This window comes from Alternaria arbusti (assembly GCF_024043155.1).
Source record: "Alternaria arbusti strain BMP 1465 chromosome Unknown scaffold_14, whole genome shotgun sequence".
NCBI classification, from domain to species: domain Eukaryota; kingdom Fungi; phylum Ascomycota; class Dothideomycetes; order Pleosporales; family Pleosporaceae; genus Alternaria; species Alternaria arbusti.
The window spans coordinates 781,711-801,357 of NW_026249954.1; the positions used below are offsets into that span (position 1 = coordinate 781,711).

General features: G+C 54.5%; 8 protein-coding genes across 8 annotated transcripts; 5 read left to right on the forward strand and 3 right to left on the reverse strand.

Annotated features, from left to right (window-relative positions):
- Window positions 1-1,170: 1,170 nt before the first annotated feature.
- On the forward strand, window positions 1,171-2,480 carry J4E86_008829 (uncharacterized protein; the record flags this gene model as incomplete). Its single annotated transcript, XM_051449338.1, has 4 exons — window positions 1,171-1,349; window positions 1,409-1,837; window positions 1,917-2,182; window positions 2,242-2,480. 4 exons carry the CDS (start codon window positions 1,171-1,173, stop codon window positions 2,478-2,480), a joined length of 1,113 nt encoding a protein of 370 aa, XP_051299757.1.
- A 1,667-nt stretch (window positions 2,481-4,147) lies between these two features.
- J4E86_008830 (uncharacterized protein) lies at window positions 4,148-5,270 on the reverse strand (the record flags this gene model as incomplete). Its single annotated transcript, XM_051449339.1, has 4 exons — window positions 4,148-4,570; window positions 4,620-4,880; window positions 4,930-5,082; window positions 5,136-5,270. 4 exons carry the CDS (start codon window positions 5,268-5,270, stop codon window positions 4,148-4,150), a joined length of 972 nt encoding a protein of 323 aa, XP_051299758.1.
- A 320-nt stretch (window positions 5,271-5,590) lies between these two features.
- On the forward strand, window positions 5,591-5,949 carry TIM13 (protein translocase subunit; the record flags this gene model as incomplete). Its single annotated transcript, XM_051449340.1, has 2 exons — window positions 5,591-5,698; window positions 5,764-5,949. 2 exons carry the CDS (start codon window positions 5,591-5,593, stop codon window positions 5,947-5,949), a joined length of 294 nt encoding a protein of 97 aa, XP_051299759.1.
- A 101-nt stretch (window positions 5,950-6,050) lies between these two features.
- Window positions 6,051-7,058, reverse strand: NUC1 (nuclease; the record flags this gene model as incomplete). The annotated part of the gene is made up of 1 exon (XM_051449341.1): window positions 6,051-7,058. The coding sequence occupies one exon, from the start codon at window positions 7,056-7,058 to the stop codon at window positions 6,051-6,053; it is 1,008 nt and encodes a 335-aa protein (XP_051299760.1).
- A 411-nt stretch (window positions 7,059-7,469) lies between these two features.
- On the forward strand, window positions 7,470-9,106 carry J4E86_008833 (uncharacterized protein; the record flags this gene model as incomplete). Its single annotated transcript, XM_051449342.1, has 3 exons — window positions 7,470-7,652; window positions 7,729-7,831; window positions 7,881-9,106. The coding sequence occupies 3 exons, from the start codon at window positions 7,470-7,472 to the stop codon at window positions 9,104-9,106; spliced, it is 1,512 nt and encodes a 503-aa protein (XP_051299761.1).
- A 648-nt stretch (window positions 9,107-9,754) lies between these two features.
- On the forward strand, window positions 9,755-10,876 carry J4E86_008834 (uncharacterized protein; the record flags this gene model as incomplete). The annotated part of the gene is made up of 2 exons (XM_051449343.1): window positions 9,755-9,944; window positions 9,993-10,876. The coding sequence occupies 2 exons, from the start codon at window positions 9,755-9,757 to the stop codon at window positions 10,874-10,876; spliced, it is 1,074 nt and encodes a 357-aa protein (XP_051299762.1).
- A 391-nt stretch (window positions 10,877-11,267) lies between these two features.
- J4E86_008835 (uncharacterized protein) lies at window positions 11,268-12,335 on the forward strand (the record flags this gene model as incomplete). The annotated part of the gene is made up of 3 exons (XM_051449344.1): window positions 11,268-11,630; window positions 11,701-12,066; window positions 12,159-12,335. The coding sequence occupies 3 exons, from the start codon at window positions 11,268-11,270 to the stop codon at window positions 12,333-12,335; spliced, it is 906 nt and encodes a 301-aa protein (XP_051299763.1).
- Window positions 12,336-15,687: 3,352 nt separating this feature from the next.
- On the reverse strand, window positions 15,688-18,854 carry J4E86_008836 (uncharacterized protein; the record flags this gene model as incomplete). Its single annotated transcript, XM_051449345.1, has 2 exons — window positions 15,688-16,867; window positions 16,924-18,854. 2 exons carry the CDS (start codon window positions 18,852-18,854, stop codon window positions 15,688-15,690), a joined length of 3,111 nt encoding a protein of 1,036 aa, XP_051299764.1.
- Window positions 18,855-19,647: the final 793 nt, after the last annotated feature.

Below are 19,647 nucleotides of genomic sequence, written 5' to 3' on the forward strand. Positions count from 1 at the left end.
TCCGATTCCGATGGCGATTCCGATGGCCGGGATTGAGACGACCTCGGGACGCCCAAGGTCAAACCTCGTCGATCTTGGGACTGACATAGTACTCACTGCATCTTATAGTGTTCTACCCTCTCGGTCGGAAAGCTCCGACAAGAGGGATGGATGGGTGGATTTGTTACCGGCTAAATAACCATGCCTTCATTTCAACGAACCGCCGGCATCTAGCGTCTTTCTCGCATAGATTCGCAGATCCATGCATGGGTCATGTCGTGCGAGCATCTACTGCGACGTCGGTTTACGCCCATCTCCGCTGAGCTTTCGAGTGTCTCTTTGGCATTTTCGTGAAGCTTTCTTGGACGTCGGAAACAGATAGAACCATTCCTACAAACGGCGTACAACAGCTGCGTGCAAACTAGAAAGTGTTGCCCAAATCTACCATGCCTTGGCGAGCACGGCACACATCTATGGACCCTGGACGTCGTCCTAGGACGCGCAAGATCTTCAAGATTACTACTACGCCTCGCAGTCATTCATATTAGCCTCACTCTTGGCATGTACTGGCCGTCTCGTCTAGACAGCGTAGACGAAGGTTACCGCCTTGGCGACAGATATGCTTGTAGCATCTACGGCACAACTAGCAAGTGGAGACTGTGAGTACTACTCACTGAACAGAGCTGGTCACTCCCTGACACGTCACTTCAAATGTGATAGAATTACAGCTATTGCCTGTCTTCTGCGCTATTGTCGCTCCAGCTTGCTTTGAAGACCGGTAGTTAGACGCAAGGGACTCTTACGCAAGACACTCTACTCAAAGTTGGTAGATCTATCCTCGGGCCATGCCTAGCTATACAATGTATCTGAGCCCGTAGTCTACATTTGTTCTAGGTCTTCGATCAAAATCTTGTGTGTTCGACCTGCATCTGCCGAACGCATCACACGCTTCATCCCTCAACATATAACATATTCGCATGTGGAAACTCTTGATACATCAATCAAAGCCCCCATCTAACAAGACTCTTTCCGACATGACTGTCGTATAGATCACGGCTGGAAAGATCCGAGCAACTACCTAGGTAATTTTGCCTGTACATCGGCGCTTATGCCCAGAGATTTCATATATAAGTTGGGTCCTGCCTCTATTATATAGCAGTCAAGTCAGTGAGCGCTGCCTCCAAGTCAAACATGGCAGCATTCCATCTTGGGGCGCTGTATGCCCTCTTCATCTCACTGTCCGTACTACAAATACTCTGTGCCGCAGACGCAGTTGGTGATCTGCAGACCAAGGGCCGAGCAGCCATCGACGCCGCCATTGCCAACTCAACAACGTGTACCAAAGACAAACTCCGCGTACGCCGAGAATGGTATGTCCAAAGGCACCCTAGGACTTTTCCATACACCGCCAGCTAACATGTACAATCAGGGGCAGTATCAGCGCCTCGGAAAAGCGCGCCTACATTGCCGCCGTCCAGTGCATAACCAAAGCGCCCTCCAAGCTCTCTACCGTGTACCCCGGCGCCAAATCACGGTTCGACGACTTTGTAGCAATTCATATGAAATACACGCTCTCAATCCATGGCACAGGGAACTTCCTATCCTGGCATCGATACTACACGTTTGCGTATGAGAACGCGTTGAGAGTCGAATGTGGCTACAATGGTACCCAGCCATACTGGGACTGGGGACGATGGGCAGCCAGCCCAGAGACTAGCCCGATTTTCGATGGCAGCGACACGAGTATGAGTGGCCAGGGCGAAAAGGTGCAACATAGTAGCAATGGGTTGAAGCCGGCTGGCAACGGGGGAGGATGTATTGCTAGTGGGCCGTTCAAGGGTATGATGGTTAACCTGGGGTATGTACCACCTTCCATACTTGTAGTGCCATACTGCCCCTGCCAGTATCCTATATGTGCATCTGCTGACTTATCCCAGACCGCTGGCAGCAATGGACAGTCCGCAGGCTCCACGTAATCCACGATCAGATGGCTTTGGGTACAATCCTCGGTGCATCAAGCGCGATATCAGCAACTACCTTACGCAACTGTACGCGACGACAGATAAGACTGCTGCTTTGATCACAAGCAGCAGGACTATTGCAACATTTCAAGATGTTATGCAAGGAGCGACGGGTGTCCACGGGGCGGGACATTTCACGGTTGCTGGTGACCCGGGGAGTGATTTCTATACTTCGCCTGGTGGTGAGTACCATTCTTTTTCTTCATTTGCGGCTTCCCAACTGATCAACGCGATGCCGCAGACCCATATTTCTACCTTCATCACGCCATGATCGACCGTGTATGGTCTATTTGGCAGAGCCAAGACTATCCAAACAGGCAGCAGGTTATCGCAGGTGGCACGTCAATGATGGGCGGTGGGAGGGCGCAGAGTTTGGAGGATACTGTAGACCTGGAGGTGTTGAATGTAGACGGCAAGGCATATAAGATCAAGGATTTGGTTAGCACGGTTGCCGGACCGTTTTGCTACGTCTACGAGTAGTTTACGCGTCGACGACTGTCACAAGCCGGGGCCTCGACCTTTGAAGTGTAGAACGTACGATATACCAAGCTTGGATTCGAGCTTGGGCTGAAATAGCTTGTAGATGCTAGCATATCTTTGAACAAGTCAACCGGGGCAAGTGAAGAGATGGCCTTTGTTATAAGCAGTACGTTATATATTGATGGTCCTCAGATTAGCTCTCCTGCTGTCCTCAGAAGGAACCTCGTCCATTCCCCATCGATTAGTCTTTCGACCTCTCAGCAGGCAATGATCGGGCTCCTCAACTCGACTTTGGCTTTAATGCCCCCACAGGGACATCATCACTGGACCCCTTCCGCCCGTCTGTAAAACAGGACTTTGAAAAGAAAACAACCCTCTAACACAAGCACCACCACCTAAACCCACAGACCCAACGACAAAGACCACGCATCCCCACGACCAGCGATGCCACAAGGGCAAAGGCGCTCGGATTGAAAACTACTTTTCATGTCGTCAAGAGCGAACTTCGTCCTCCAAGCTTGTTAGGCGAGGTAGCACGGCGCTTCAACCTTTTTTATTCTTCCTCAGTGCGCAGTGGGAAAGGCTGGGGCTGGAGTCTGGTGATGGTGAACCCAGTGGCTTTGCGAAATCGCCTCCATCAGCGTTGTGCAATGATGAGTTGAGCGATGTGGCTACATCTAGTATGATGGCGCACTCCCTCCGCTTTCCGTTCTTGATTGTCATGCAGTGAGACGCCGGGGTGATTAGTCCCCAGCATCGCCTTGTGACGAAGGTTTGTCGTTCACTGGGATCTGATGGGCGTTAGCTGTTGTTTCGCGTGCGCTTACAGCCGGCGCATTCTAAGCTAGATAATAGCGGTTGGGGCTACTTACTCGCTGCTCGGGTTGTGGGTAGTGAGAGAAAGCTGCCGACGCGCAGCCTGGAAACTTGAGCGCGCAATCACGGGCCATGCTAGCAGCACGCTAATGACATAAGCATCTTGTCCTTCCACCGGCGTCGATCAAGAAGCCAAACTACTAGATTAAAAAATTATGTCTTGGCGTCTCCACAAAAGCAGTCTGTACATCCGGGTTGTGTCTATATATATTGTCATCTGTCGAAGGTGAAGCTTGTCAATTGTACATTCGCTGTCTTGCTAAAGACGATTGGCACGACGAGCACATCGGTATGTATGTATAATGCACGTATGTCTATCCCAACACAAGCATGCAATCATGGAGCACTGTCTTATGTGTTGCTTGACTATGAATAAAGCATTCGACATCGTGGCCGCTTCCATTACTCCATGTAGCCAGGTCACCTAAAACGGATGCTAGAGCAACCCTCAACCCACTCCGCTTGCTTTCATCGGCAGCCTTTGTGAAATTCTGTACAGAGGCGTGTTATTATATGCGGAGACATGGCTTCCACCTTGGGCATGTCACGCTAAGGTGTTACGATTGATACATGCTAGGAAAGAGAAGTAAGAGCGCTAGGTGAGATAGAAAACAATGCGCGTGGCCTCTCCAGGCCATTTTTTGCACAGCTCAACTCCATCATCCAACCCTGTACAGTGCCATCCAGTCATTCTCATCGCCGACTTCGACACACCCATCAAACTGGAGCATTGGTGGACCCAGCCAAGCAAGCTTTTTGTTGCCCTTGAACTTCAGGTAGGAGCTGTTCCCCTAAAAACGGTCTCTTTGCTTGGTCCTGTAAACGGTAAAGCCGACATAGGCACCGGTCAGGGCTAGGCCAAATAGCACAAACTTGACGAGGAACCAAGTCCAGCTTCCACCGCTGCTGCTCTTTTCGCGCGTCATAGACGAGGCAGTCTTGCCCCCTGAGCTTCCTGACGAGGAAGCCGACCCAGGGGTCTTTTTGTAGAGATTTTGCGACTTGACTGAAACGATGTCGTGGTTGTCGGACAGTTCGCCGGTTTCGGCGGAGAAACCCAAGTAGGCGACGGGCGGAACCTTGAAGTTGGGGATCTCGAAGCATTGGGTCCATTCGCCCTCTGACTTGTACTGGAGCTCGAGGCGGAGGAATTGTTCTTGGAAATACGTGAGACGAGCTTTGGTGGCGATCTGGGCATTGCGAATGCCACGGGCCTAGTTGGCGTTAGTATCGAGAGGGCCATATGGGCCAGGCAGCACGTACAGAGCATCCGGCGACCTCGTTGGCCTTGCCGTCGTTGTCCTTGTCGTAGGGCGTGTTTCCATCTCCGTTCATGGCCATGATGTAGGGGAACACGGTGCCGGGGCGGTTGTTCTTGTATGTGTCGAAGAAGAGGCCGAGGCCCTCAAACTTGTCGGTGTGGCCGAAGACGTTTCCTGGCTGCGCGCGCTGCTTGGTGAGCCACATGGCGAAGCCATCGCCGTAGAGGTTGCCTTGGCCGTGGATCTTGAACTCGAACGTAATCTACGGGCGTGAGCGTCTGGGACATGTGGTGGGACAGAGTGCAGCCTACCTCCCAGTTGGTCGCTGTCAGAGGCACGCGCGAAAACAGCCAGCCGTCGCGCGAGGGCTTGTCTGAAGCCAGTCGAATGTACTTATCAGTCCGAATAATCGTGTCTCCGCCAAAATCCCACCAGCGGCTCTGCATGTCCGAGTCGAGGTACGGCTGTGTGCGGCGTCAGGGCATGTTTGCATGGGCGCAGAGGACATGCGACTTACGGGCTCGAGACTGTGTGTTCGCAGCGAGATGGCCTTGATATCAGGGTCCTCGCTCAACCCCCCGGACCGCGCCCAAGCACCCGTCCAGCTGCCTGCAAGCAAGCACAGGCTCGTCCATGGTCTTGCTGCCAACATGGTCGCGCACCAAGAGAGTACTGGCGCGGAAGAAAGAGTGGCACCAAGACTGCGTTGTAGTGGTTGGGGGAAACAATAAGAGAGGCACGGGTCGGGCGACTGGGACGGGGCGTGACGTGCTGGAGTTGGCAGAGTGAATCGTCGACATGGAAAGGCCACTCTATCACCTCGGCGTGCATTGCAGGGGTCCACCGTCTCGGGTTGCAGCGACTACGCTAGCGAGAGAGGCGCTCTTGACGTCGACAAGCACGCACGACGCACCTTTTCGCAATACCACGCCCCACGTCCCTTCACCCCCAGACGCACACCCACCCGAGACCATGGACTCCCTGGGCGGCATGTCCTCTTACCCGAGCGACCCAAAGACGGCCGTCATGCGCCAGGTCCAGCAGGAAGCGGCTATGCAGAATGCGCGCATGCTTGTCGAGGTCCGTCGGTCCGGGGCATATACTGTCTCTGCATGGCGGTGCAAGTCGTACTGACGCCTTCCCAGAAACTCAACGAGCACTGCTTCGAGCGCTGCATCCCCAAGCCCGGTGCCGCCCTCTCCAAAGGCGAAGAAAGCTGCATGAGCGCATGCATGGAAAAGTACATGAGCGCATGGAATACTGTGAGCAAGCAGTACGTCGGCAGAATACAGCGCGAGAGTGCCCAGGGCGGTGCGGTGCAGAACCTGTAAAGGCTTGGTTGGACTGCGCCATCACGACATTACAACACCGCGGATGACCACAATGTACTATACACTGTACCATGAATAACATCTCGTCATGGCTTGGAAGCCTATTTCTTAGCAAACGTCTTCTGCCTCTGCGCATACTCCTTTACAATGACACTGCAATTGACCTCCTGGCACAACCTCTTCTTCCTCTCTGGCGTGAGCTTAGTCGCAAATTCCAGTCCACTAGCCCTCTCCACCGCCTCGACCGGTACTTCAAAATCCGTCAACGGTTTGTGGCTGGGAATGACGGCATTCGGCAGCACAAAAGCACCCAGCGCCACCTTGCCCCCCAGCTTCCCGTCTTCGGCGAAGATGACCTTGTAGAAATGTGTAGGCACAGCCACGTTGGGTGGTGAGCCGATGACTTCATATGACACTCGCCATTTGCCGTCGGCCTCGCGCTTGGGGAGATACAGAGGGCCGGTTACGATGCGGACCGAGGGGTACGAGTGTGTGAGCCTCCGGCAGAAGTCCTCGAAATGCGCCCAGTAGTCGCGGTTGAAGCCATCGCCCACTTGCGGACACATGTTGCTCAACGCAAAAGTATCGTCCATGGCTTCCTGGCTCCACTTGGCATCTGCAGCAGGGACTTGATGCCCCCTATCGTAGCCAGAGCGGAAGTAGTCCTTCAGCTTTGCACGGAACATCTCGGGGATCGTCACGTCTTCTACAAACACGCTGTGTTTCCTGTCCGCGTTGCTGTTGGCTAGCGACTCGGGCGTAATGTGCTCGGCGACCCATGCGGGGTTTCGTGTTCGTCGGTCGTAACTTGATGTGAGGGAGGCGGCAGGGCGGAGATCGTTGACTGGGCCCGGGAACCCATATTGGAAGAGACCGTTGGGGTCTACGACTGCTCTCCGGGCAGCCACAGCCACAGCGGGCGACGGCGTGGCAGGGACCGAGGGTACAGGCGCTGGCCGGCCGGGCCCAGCTATGGTTGTCGTCGTAGTCGTGGTGACGGATGGTGCAGACGGAGGGCCATCCTTCTTTGCAGAGTAAAGCGCTGCAGTCGCTGCAGCTCCTGCAGCTGCACCACCAGCAGCTATCAAACCCAAGGTGAGTTTGGACATGATGAATGTTGTTCAGTCTTCCGAGACGTGGGTTGTTGGTCGTCGGAGGTGATGGGAATGCCCCTCGTGAGCCAGAGAGCGACTCCCACGGCTTCGGCGTCCTTTACGGCGCGTGAGGGATGTCTCAGAACGCGTCTACCCGTACTCGTCTGGTTCGCTGGCGCCTGCTCCCTAATGGTCATCTGCATTTTTGACGACGAGGGTTTGGCGCTTACCGCATGAACGCTAGTCTTGACAGCCGCACCTGCATGCATATTCGACACCACATACAAATCATCAAGTCCGGCCGTTTTACGGGTTTCCAGTACATGCGCAGCCCTCTTCGTTTCTGTTTCTTCTACTGTACATAGACGGCTATGCGGATCTGCATTGAGGACATCATCGCATAAAGTGTGACGTCAACCCGCTAAAATGCCTTCCTGGCTGTCGCGAGCAACTGAGTCTCACAATGCTCAGCTCATCACGACTGCAGCCGTGTCAGGCTTTGTCGTGGGCAGTGCGATTCTAGGTTTTCAGAAAGCTCGGCGCTTGACAAGGGTAGCCGATCTGAAGGCATCGATTCCAGACGTCAGTGACGAACATCGCGCGTCCAGAGTGAGTACCCGAATATCGAATCGGCTGCATACTCGATCATCGAGCTGACACCTAAATACTCGCTAACATCACCCAGCTGACCGAATATGGTGCTGCTTCCAACGTCTTCGCCCCAAGCAAGGAAGATGAGCGGAGTATGGCATTAGCCGCAAGGGCAAGGAAAGGTGACTACGACGACGGTATTGATTCTTTCATGAAATGCCAGTTCAACTCTGACTAGTGCACCAGATCTCATCCTTGAACAACTCGCAAGAAATAGAGTCTTTCTCACAGATCCTGGAATCGCCAAGCTAAGGAATGCCTTCGTAATTGTAGTCGGATGCGGAGGCGTCGGATCACATGCTACGGCCGCCCTCGCTCGCTCAGGATGCTCCAAACTTAGGCTTATCGACTTTGACCAGGTCACGCTGTCTTCGCTCAATCGGCATGCAGTTGCTACACTAGCAGATGTCGGAACGCCCAAGGTTCACTGCCTCCGCAAACGACTCGAACAAATCACACCCTGGACCCATTTCGAATGCCGAAATGAACTCTTTGCCGAGCATACTGCTGCAGCTCAGCTAGCACCCATGAACCATCAGCAGCCGGATTTTGTTATCGACGCTATCGACAACATTGACAGCAAGGTTGCACTTCTGGCATACTGTTACATGAATAACATCAAGGTCATATCTTCCATGGGTGCAGGATGCAAGTCTGATCCTACACGAATATTCATTGGCGACATCTCCACAAGTACAGACGACCCGTTGTCAAAGTCTACAAGGCGAAAGCTACGCTTGAAGGGTGTCAAGGACGGCATACCAGTTGTCTACTCTACAGAAAGGCCAGGCCCAGGGAAGGCTGAGCTCCAACCTCTCTCCGAAGAAGAATTTGCGAAAGGCAACGTGGGAGAGCTTGGTGTTCTTGCAGATTTCCGGGTAAGAATCTTGCCAGTTTTGGGTACTATGCCAGCCATCTTCGGTCTCGCAGTTGCGAATCATGTCATCCTTTCCATCTCTGGCTACCCTCACGAATACTTGCCAGCCAAGTCACGCGACAAGATGTACGACGGAATTTTAGGTGCTCTCCAAGGTGCCGAAGAAAGACTGGCACGTGCACTCTTCAGCGAGGACCCACTGGGTCTCAAGATTCCCATAACACAAGATGATGTGGGCTATCTAGTAGAAGAAGTATACCATGGCCGAAGTATCATCAGTGGGTTGTCTACACGCCTAGTATTGACACGATGGACTAAGCCAGCTCTGAGTTTTGTTGATGAGAGAACACCGGGTCAGAAGAATAGTCATCTCCAGATGAAGGACTTGGTTCTTATGACGAAAGAAGAGGCAACAAAGCATGAGAGGGAAGTGTTAAAAGGCCAAAAAAGCTTAGAGGAAGTATATGACGCCGAAACGATTGAACGTGTCGACAAGACAATGGCTGAAGAAGACAAGTTCCAACGTTTGAGGTAACAAATGATACACTGATTATCTTGTTGCACATTCCCATGTGATCCTCACACTGCAACGACTCCATACAACTTCGGCATCCAGTCATCTCCGTGACACGATGCAACCGCCCTCAGAGTTGCATTCTCCGCGTTTAACCCCGATATCACCAGACCCCGGTGCATTGTCATCGGTCTGCATCAGTCGGTCCGCCGACAATCTTTGGCAGTGGCCCGATATCCATCGGCGGTCGCATTAGCGCAAGGCACGCGACCAATAGGAGAAGTCCTCACTCCCGCTATCTACGCGGTGGATAATTTTTCAACTGATGACGCACAGCATCAGTAAACGAAACCGGTACTGTCCCCGCAGTACAAGTACGCGTAAAGGTCTATGATGGCGAAGGTAGCCAATGGGCGCTCATGAGAGTGACGATGGGACCAACCAGAATAGCTCAGTTCCGCAGTCCGCCTGCATAGGCTGCCTTGAGGCTCTTCTAGACGGGCCAGGCTCATAGTGAACGTCATATCGGAATGTCCACGGAGTTAACGGTCGTTGCTGATATATAAGTGTTTGTGCACGGGTGGTGCGGCCAAACATCCCACTACAACTACAACAACAACACCAACACCAACATCGAGCACGTACGCTTACAACAATACGAACTACACAATGGCGACAGACACGAAATTCCAAGGATGGCTCGGCAAGGACGAGGAGAGTGTCAAGGGAAAGATGGAGTGGGGTCAATTTGAACCTAAAAAGTGGACCGAAGACGATGTTGACATTGAGATCTCTCACTGCGGTATCTGTGGATCAGACTTGCACATGTTGAAATCTGGCTGGGGCCCTACACCATATCGTATGTTACAGACTGTGTCAACTGCTTCACCGTACTGATGGTTATTAGCCTGCGTCGTCGGTCACGAGATCATCGGCAAAGCCGTCAAGGTTGGCAAGAACGTCAAGCACGTCAAGCAGGGCGACCGTGTTGGTGTCGGCGCGCAAGCACGCTCATGCCTTCAACCAGACTGTCCCGATTGCTCGAACGGCATCGAGAACCATTGCCACCGCGAGACAGTAAACACTTATGGCTCCATCTACCCACGCGACGAGGGCAAAAGCTATGGTGGATACGCTACACACAACCGCACAAACGGACACTTCGTCCTAAGTATCCCTGACGGCTTGGATAGTGCGGATGCTGCGCCGATGCTTTGCGGCGGAATCACCGTCTACTCTCCGTTGAAGCGTTATGGCTGTGGTCCTGGCAAAACTGTCGGAATTGTTGGAGTAGGGGGCTTAGGTCATTTCGGTGTTCTCTTTGCCAAAGCCCTGGGTGCAGACAAGGTCGTCGGTATAAGCCGCAAGGCTGAGAAGCGCGATGACGTTCTCAAGCTAGGCGCTGACCTCTACGTTTCCACTGACGAAGATAAGGATTGGGCCAAGCACAACGCACAAACGCTCGATCTCATTATATGCACCGTTTCCAGCGCCAAGATGCCTCTAGATGGCTATCTTAGTTTGCTCAAGACCCATGGTACTTTCATCCAAGTTGGAGCACCGGACGGCGGAGAGCTTCCTCCCATCAACGCCTTCACGCTTCTTTCTGGTGGACTCAAGGTTGGAGGCTCTGGCATCGGTGCCCCATGGGAGATCAAGGAGATGTTGGAGTTGGCGGCTGAGAAGAAGATCAAGCCATGGATCCAGAAGAGGCCAATGAAGGATGCTAACACCGCGGTTGTGGACATGGAGGCAGGAAAAGCGAGGTATAGGTATGTTCTGGAGAACTAAGCAAGCAATATGCACAGCAACATAGCTTTATACGTCTGAAGGCAAACATGTACATTCTCTTGCAAAGATTTACCATTGATGATATGCTCTTGCGGCACTTTATGTGTGTTTCTCATGTTGCGTTTCAACAGAATTGCCGCTCCGCCGACCAAATGATAACATCCTAAGACACTCGCATCTCTTCATACCTATATTGTGTGATGATTTGTAAACGCATCACTATGTTATCCCAAATAAGGAAATAACCTACCCCCCCCCGGCCCGAACGTTCCCCACAAGATCGACATGTGACGTCGTTGCAAATTCACACGACAACATCAGCCTCACGACTCGCAACTATGATCACCAACCGCCCATACTCGAAAGACAGTACACTTTCTCGCTGTGCATCATGCCAAACACCAAAACCATTGACGTCCCCCACCTCGGCGGCATAACAGCTGCCTACCAAACCTCCGGTCCCGTGGACGCCTCCAAACCCACCCTCATCTTGATAAACTCCTTCGCTACGTCCTCGGAGCTCTATCGCGATGCATACACGAACAAAAAACTTACATCGGTGATGAATCTGGTAGCGATCGAGCTATTGGGTCATGGACAAACGCGCGCAAAGACTGAGAACTGGACGTACTGGGATACTGCGATGATGAATCTGCAGGTTATGGAGAAGCTGGGTGTGAAGAAAGCTTTTGTATTAGGGACGAGCCAGGGAGGATGGGTGACGGTACGAATGGCACTTTTGGCGCCGGAAAAGGTAAGCGACCCACGCCATGTCTAATGATTTGTGACGCACTCTACCAGATATTGACAGAGGAACTACCAAGATCCTTGGCATAGTACCTCTTGGAACATCCTTAGACTATGAGTCCCCTCGTTCTCGCGATCTAGGCTGTTGGCACGCCGTTGACCCCCTCGCTGACCGCATCACCGGCGAATTCGGCACCAAATCCAATGAGCCTACGCCAGACTTTGTACCCAGCACAGATTTCTGCAACTTCCTCATCGACGTGGGCTTGGGGAAGGAGGACTGTCCCGAAGACGTCCGCGCCTTCTGGATTGATGAGATTAAGAATAATTATCAAGGCGACGAAGGACGTCGAAGGATCAGGATGTGTGCAATTAATCTTAGAGATCGGGACGGATTGCATATGCGCTTGAGCGATGTGCTGTGTCCGGTTTTGCGGTTGCATGTAAGTGGATGGATGCTTTTCTTTTCATAGCAACGTTGGTCTCATTGCGGATGTGTTCTCTAGGGTGATTTCGCAACTGACTGTCGTCACAGGGAACTAGCGATGTTGTTTATTCGGTCGCGAACGCCAAAGAGGAGATGAAACTCTTCACGAACTCGCCGAATGCCAAATTGGAGGTTATCGAAGGCGGCCAGCACTTCTTGAGCGCATCCAATCCGAAAGAGGTTAACGAGTCTGTTATTCGTTTTGTAAAAGAGTATAGCAAGTAGAGGTTTTGGGACGAGGGCTTTGTGTTTTGCATGTTGGATGTTGGATAGGCCTTGTTGAATCAAACCTTGGAAGTATTTTGACTGGGTAGCTAGGTAGCAAACAGATATCATGACACGGACGCATTAGCTATTTGCGCGCATCTTTCATTCTATCCGCACCGACCCCATTACCGTAACGCCGACGGATGTAGTGTGTCTCGACAGAGAGAAAGGCTATGTAGTTGATTTGTGATGTTGATGCTTGCGTATAGAGGGCATTAGGTCAATACACAAAAATACCAACCCAGTTTACGTTGAACATCGGAACAGGTGCATGTTACAAGCACAAACGATTAGGGGTCCTTGTAGGCTTCATCGCAAAGATCTGATGGTCCCATATAGCCGCTCTAAGCAACATAAATACTGTAGGGATAAGTAATAGCACGTGCGCCATTGGGTGTCTGGCTTACCAACAAGGCAAAGATGAGACCTTGCATCTTTCCACATGTTCTAGCTGCATACAAAGTATGATGCGCACACAGTCGCCAACATTTGTTTTGCAAGTAATCTTCGCCGTTTGTGTATAAAAGTGCATATCGGTGTGACAAAGGGTGGATATGTTGAGTTCTGGCACACACGCACACTCACACGACGCCATGCTTTTTCTTGCTGGCTATGATGTAATCTGATATGCGCTCTTGCGATTACCCCGCTTATCCCAGTCCTTCAGCTGTTGCTTGCTTTTGCGCGGACCACGGAGTCTTGCCCCTCTCCACACCTGGCACTTGGACTTAGCCTCCAGCAAAACGGCGCTCATGCCACAGTTGTAAACTTGGTCTGCGGGCCGAAAGTATTGCTTTTGACGGAATGGTTCCAGCGCTGGGTTTGCGGGAGAATTATGGATCTATCTCGATGGCCGCTGCATAGGTCCCACAATAGCGCGATAGGTCTGATCGGCAGCGGTGATGCGCTCCAGTGTGTGGCCATGAAGAAGGAAAGTGCGGAGCAAAGCAATATTGTCGAGAACACCGCCTCTTCACGATCACGGCACGTCGGATCTGCGTGGTCAGCTACCAACAGTCACAGTCTAACAAGAATCAGCATCGGCAATCCTGCGACATCACTTCCACATTAAGAGCACGTTATTTTACCTGTATGGCGGGCTATGGGCCATACAGAGCCCAACCGTCGATGCAGCTTTGGATTTCAGACTCGCCTAAAGACCCATGTCAGCATGATCTCCAGTGTAGAACTACACCGGAATAGCCGTTTGGTAAGCGTATTCGTAACATGCATCTACATACCCTTGTCAACGAGATGTGGCTGAGAATGATCGAACCGAAGTCCCGCCCGCTCGCCTCGCAAAGGAAATGCCATCGGTCCACCCAACACCACCTTAGGGTCTCGCACGTGCGTCAAGATGCGAAGGGCTTGCAAAAGTTGGGCATTTCCCAGCAAGTGGGGAAAGTTTGACGAGCCGCCAATGGCTACAATCGCAGCGACATCGAGACTGTGCTGCCCCTTGTGCAATGCGACGAGCGATCAAACATGGGTTGAGAGACGACCTGGAAGTGATTACTGTTTGACATTAGCATATCTTGTCAACTGGGATGAGAGTTCATTGGCTTGTCGGAACGCGATCTATATCCATGGACTAGGTACTGATGTTGTTTGCTTTTTGGGCGTCTTAACCTGATGGACACCGGGGATACTCGATGTAGCCAGCAAGTTCTTACAGCGGGACAGATGCACCTGCAGCCGCATCTGTATCTGCAGCGACATGCAGGATGTAGCCGGTATGTCTCCGCGGCATTCGTCCACGCCGCGCCCCTCTCAATTAAGACCGGTTCCTGCGTCTTGCCGTGGCCCTTGAATCGCAGCATGAGTAGGCGTTTGTAGATGCTGCACCAGAATAAGACTTGATATATTGCATGGTGTACTACAGCCACAGAGGAATCCGTTGATGTTCCCAGGTCTAACAAAGTCGTCTTGGACATAGCCGACATTTGCCAGTAGGGGCGACGGGAAGGACACGTTTCGCATCCTGGTCATTTCGGCAGTACTGCATCGCCGTTTACCTCAGCATGTGCCGTTTGGGGAGCATGTGACGGGTTACTGTTGAAGAAAAGAGAAGAAGGAGTGGGACATCTAGACAGTGGGGTGAGTAGTTGGCACTTGGCTTGTTCCAGGGCTTGACGTCAACAGGCCTTCACAACGGATGGCAGGTGCGATAGGCGCGTAAGAAGACGGAAGCCGGTACACGTCAGGTACAACCCACTGCTCTGGGTGCCTGTGCTCTATCGTTTGGCTCGCAAATCAGCGTGCATGACCGTACAGCGCGAAGATTTGTTACCGCAGCAGGCAGGATTCGCCGATTGCGAACGATAAACTGACTGCCTGAGCCCATGCATCAATATGCAGGCCTCGATTTCACCTTTGACTTGTGTAGCTGCACCGTTCTCGTTCCAGTAAGACAAAACCAATTGCATTTGGCGCCCAAGCGAGCTGTCGGCTGGGAGTTTCAGGTGGTCGTTGGCAGTCTGAGACAGAGACCCGAGCGCACACAGCAACAATGTCGCATTTATGCGGTCAAGAACGCTCTTGTCCGCTGCATATCTTTGTGCACAAAGTCGCGGTAGGAATCCTTGCATGCCGAGATGAACAATGCTTGTATGGATGTATAGTTGCAAACTTATAGATATATAACGGTACTGGATTAAGGTGAGGGGTAATGCACCCGAACGCACCGAAGAAGTAGCTCTGCCGGCTTTTGTTCGTAGCCATGGCGTCCACCATCGGAACTCACCGCAGTGGAGTTCCAAGACTGCCTTGACCAAGTGTAGACTGACCCTTACAGCAATCAGCGTGTTAAAAGACACACGGGTGATGCAATTTCAGGGGTTAGCACAAGCTGCGGGTGCTTGTACCCGGTATAGCTATTGAGCATACGTGAACGTTGCGGTTTACCCAAGTAGCGTAGCAGATGCAGTACGGTACGGAGTATGGTACAGATGTGATATTCGTGCGTCTAAGTGCATATGTGTAGCCAATCAATCGCCAAGCGGCTGTGGTGCTCTCTAAAGCATAGATGTGGTGAGAGCGACGCCCAAGTCCTACTTTTGCAAATCCAGGAGGTCCACCCAATGCAAGGAGATATAGACCCGTGTTGGTATCGTAAACCCAATAAGAGAAACAAAGAGAAACAAGACGTCTCAAGTGGGATGAGCCCGATGACAGCTCTAACAGTGAAATCGCCAAAAAGATAGATATGGCCGTGAATGGAAGCAAGGAAACATGATACCAAAGAGTGATGCGCTATGATACAGGGTATATGCAAGCAAATGCGAAGAGATCGAAGAGTCGTTGCGCGCAATTAATTCTCCTCCATCAAGGCTTCTTGGTCGCCGGTTTCGCGCCAGTCGCGTGCGCGTTCGGATAGGCGCTTGACACCAGCAATGCGCTCTGCCCAGAGAGATTCCGAGGGCGAGCGGAAAGTGTACGCGCGCTGGGATGAGATGACACCGATTGCCTGCAACACGGCCTTTCGCGAATCCCTACCGAAGACAGCAGGGTGGTTGATCCACTCGAGACTGGACTCGAGTTCTGCGTCAAGCGCATACATGGTTCTGACATCAATGCCTGCTGCAGGAGTAAAGGGGCTATCCGCATGAGGCGAGGGCGTTCGCGCACGCAAGTCGCCACTGGTACTGTGCAATGTCGGTGATGCGGATCCAGTGCTGCCTGCTGCACTGGATGGTTCGTTGCGTCGGTGACCTGGAGGTGGAAGTGGTGGCAGACCTCCTTTTCCGAGTCCTTTTAGAATACTGCGCGTTTCCTTGAGAAGGTGGTGTGCGCGGTCGTGTTGCCCACGCGAAACAAGCGTCAATGCGCGTGTCAGCATGTCTGAGGTGAGCAATTCCATGCGTCGCTGCACGACGTGAGGATGAGGTGGGATGGGAGGTGTTGGTGGTCTTCCAGTCGGGCTCTTCTTTGGCCCTGACGGTAGCAGAGTGATGGCGAGTAACGACGGGCGTGGTAAATGTGACAAAGACCCTTCGCGTAGGATGTCACCGTACGTCAGGTCTGCCTGGATCAGCGGCACTTCTTCAACGCTGAGTGTGCGTGAGTCGTCCTGGTCGAGCGGTCCACCGAGAGCCTCAAGGCCAGACACAATCGACTCCCAAGGGTCCTGAGGAAGCTGTTCTGGTGAGCCGGTGTCTGGTGCAATGGCTAGTTGGACCAAAATGTCTCGCTTGTCGCCAAAACGCAGGTCACCCAACGCGGCTTCGGCGTCTCGTCCGGTAGCTCGTTTTGTAATCTGTAGGGCGCCGCTGATCTTGACAAACTTGGCAGGAGAGCCTTCGGGTAGTCGTAGCTTGAGTTTGACGTTTTGATGCGAGGTAGTCTGGAGGGAGCCGAGACAGCCAGCTGCACACTCACGCAGCATCATCCAGTCTTTGACGTACGTGTACGAAGCCTTGGTGCGGGTAGAAAGTTCAATCATGGTATCGGGCTTGTGTGTCAGTCCTAGACCGAAGGAGTGGATGGAGACCCTGGATTACGTGTTAGCAGTGGTTGCGCGGATTTGTGGGAGGAAGGGGCTACGGACTTGGCAGCCTCGGCGCGGGAGATGACAAAGTCGACGCTTTCAGCATCGGAGGTGGAGGAATCGCTAATGAGCAGGATGCTGGAGAGGGGGTTGCTGGACTTGCGCTGCATGAGCAGATCCATGGCGACATTGGCACCGTCGACGACATCTGCGCGCAGGCTCTTCTGGCCGACGGGGCGGATGGAATCGAGCACCTTGGGCCAGTCTCTCCACGCCTTGCTCGTCATGCCGACGATGGGGACACCACCGCCGCTGGAGCCGAAGGTGACGAGGCCCATGCGGTCGCGCTCGCCCAGGTTGTGGACCAGGAAGCGCAGGGTGTCGCGGAGCAGGTTGATCTTCAAGCCCTGCATGGAGGAGGATACGGGGATGACGACGACAATGTCGACGGGCACGTGGATCGAGGGCGGGGGGCGCGGCTCGGGCACGGCGGCGCGCGGGGCGCTGTACTCGGTCGGGGCGGTCATGGTGGACCTGGCGGCGCCGTAGGACGAGTTGATGGAGGAGAGGCGCTTGGGGCGGCGGTAGTCGTCGTCGTCGGGGCCCGAGTTGTCGTGGTCGTAGTCGGGCAGGCGGGCGGCGGTGGGGAAGTCGAGGCGGATGTCCATGAGGGCGCGGCGCCAGAGGTCGAGCTGGCTGCGGTCGTGGAACTGCAGGTGGAAGGCGGGCAGCTCGGCGACGGAGAGGCTGAGGGTCAGGACGAGGCTGTCGGGCGCGTGCTCGACGTGGTTGAGGTGCTTCTTGATGAGGATGGAGCCCTTGAGGGTGCACTTTGTCTTGGTGAGGGGCGGCGTCTTCTTCTCCTTGACGCAGATGAGCATCTCGGAGAAGAGGTAGCACTCGAGCTCCTGCCACGACTGGCGGTCCTTGCCAACGCGGATGTGGCCATGGAGGCGCAGCTTGCCGAAGCGCGAGAAGTCGAGGCCGTGCCAGTTGTCGACACGGGCGTGCAGGTCTTCGGTCATGTCGTCGAGCAGCGCCGCCGGCTCGTACGGCGGCGCGGGCGACTTGGAGCGCTCGTAATCGCTCTCGGCCACGCTGGCGAGCGGCGGCAGCGGCGGCGGCGCTCGCGGCAGGTCGTCGGGGCTGGGCCGCCACTTGCCCTCGACCACCTCGACGGTGACGAGGCACGTCAGGCTCTGCTGCTGCCGCGACCGGCTCAGCGTGGGGAACTCGCTGCGGACGGTGACGGTGGGCGCGGGAATAGGGCTCCGCACGCCGCCGCGCGGGCTGCTGAGGCTCGTCTCCATCGACTGCACGTCGTAGTCGTGCCGCCGCCCGTCGTGCGTCGCGGCATACTCGCTCGACGACGCGAGCCCCGTCGCGCCCGAGTCGCTGCGCCCGTGGGCCCGCGACTGCGCCTGTGACAGCGACAGCGACGCGCCCCGCTCGGAGCCGCGGTCGCGACTGTGGCTGCTGTCCCGCTGCCGTGTGTGTGTCGTGGGCGGGTATCGCGCCGACGCGTTGCTTCCGGTGCGCGACCGCCCGTGCTGCTGCTGCTGCTGCTGCTGCTCGTCGTGCGGCCGCTCAGCCTGGCTGTCCCACGGCGTGGGCGTGTTGGCTGCGCTGCGCTGGCTCTCGGCGTGCGGCGGCGACGCCTCGTGCTGCACCGAACGCACAATCGTCGACAGTTTCTCTGCGCGCACATCAGCCTGCCTGCCCGCCGCCGTCTGCGAGGGCTGCCTACCAAGGTCGAGCACGTTGCCCCCTCTGCTGCTGTCGAGCCCCAGCGTCGCATCGCACGTCGGGCAGTGCTGCGACTCGAACTCGCGGATGTACTCGTAGAAGCACGCCTCGTGCGACACATGGCCGCACGAGAGCTGCAGTATCCGCTCGCCCCGCAGCGTGTACTCGAGGTTCTCCTCACACACGCAGCACTCGCTGCCGATAAAGGTTCGTTCCCGTCGTGTCCGCGTCCGCTCCATGTCCATGACCCCGGCCATGCCTCTGCCCGAGCGAGGCGGCGGTTGCGAGCTGACCAGAGTCGCGTCCGATCGTTGTGTGTGCGACGTCAAGCCTTTCGTCGTGTGACTGCTGCGCGAGTGCGGACGGAGGCCTAGGAAAGACATGAGCGCCCGGAGCTCCACGACACGTCTCAATCGACCAACTCGACTCTCTTCTTGCCTCTCTTGTCCGGTGTGTCGTATCTGTCGCCCAGCAGCCGGAACAGGTAGAGATTCGTATCCAAAGCCTCCTTGGGTGTGCTGTGGGGAGGGTGAGGACGACGGCGTCCAGACAAACAAAGTTCAAAACCGTTCGACATGGAAGGGCCGGGGCTGGGGCAGGCCTCACTTTGGGATCGCCTCAAGCACGTTTCAGCATCCAGAGAGCACACGGAGCAGCGTTGAAGAGCCCGCGGGCTGGGTGGACCTTTAGGTTAGAGCCACCAGGTACCGGCAAGCTGCGTTAGCCGGGGTATTGTGCCCGACGCGATTCGAGCCGTCCAACACGGGCCTGTCTGCGAGGCACTGTGCACAAGGGGAGAATGCGATGCGCCGGCCCGTTAGCTTTCGTAATTCAAACAGCTGCAGCGTCGCCGCCCTTGGTCATCACCCACCATCGCGCAGCACGCCGTCTGGCTTCCATCACACCTGGCCTCCACTACCAGGCCCGACGACTGCAGCATCCCGTTTGCAGCCAAGACTAAGCAGCACCGATGCATGGCTGCACGCTGCACGCTGCACGTACGTCGCGCCATCCCTGCACGGGGGCCGTCGGAGGCAC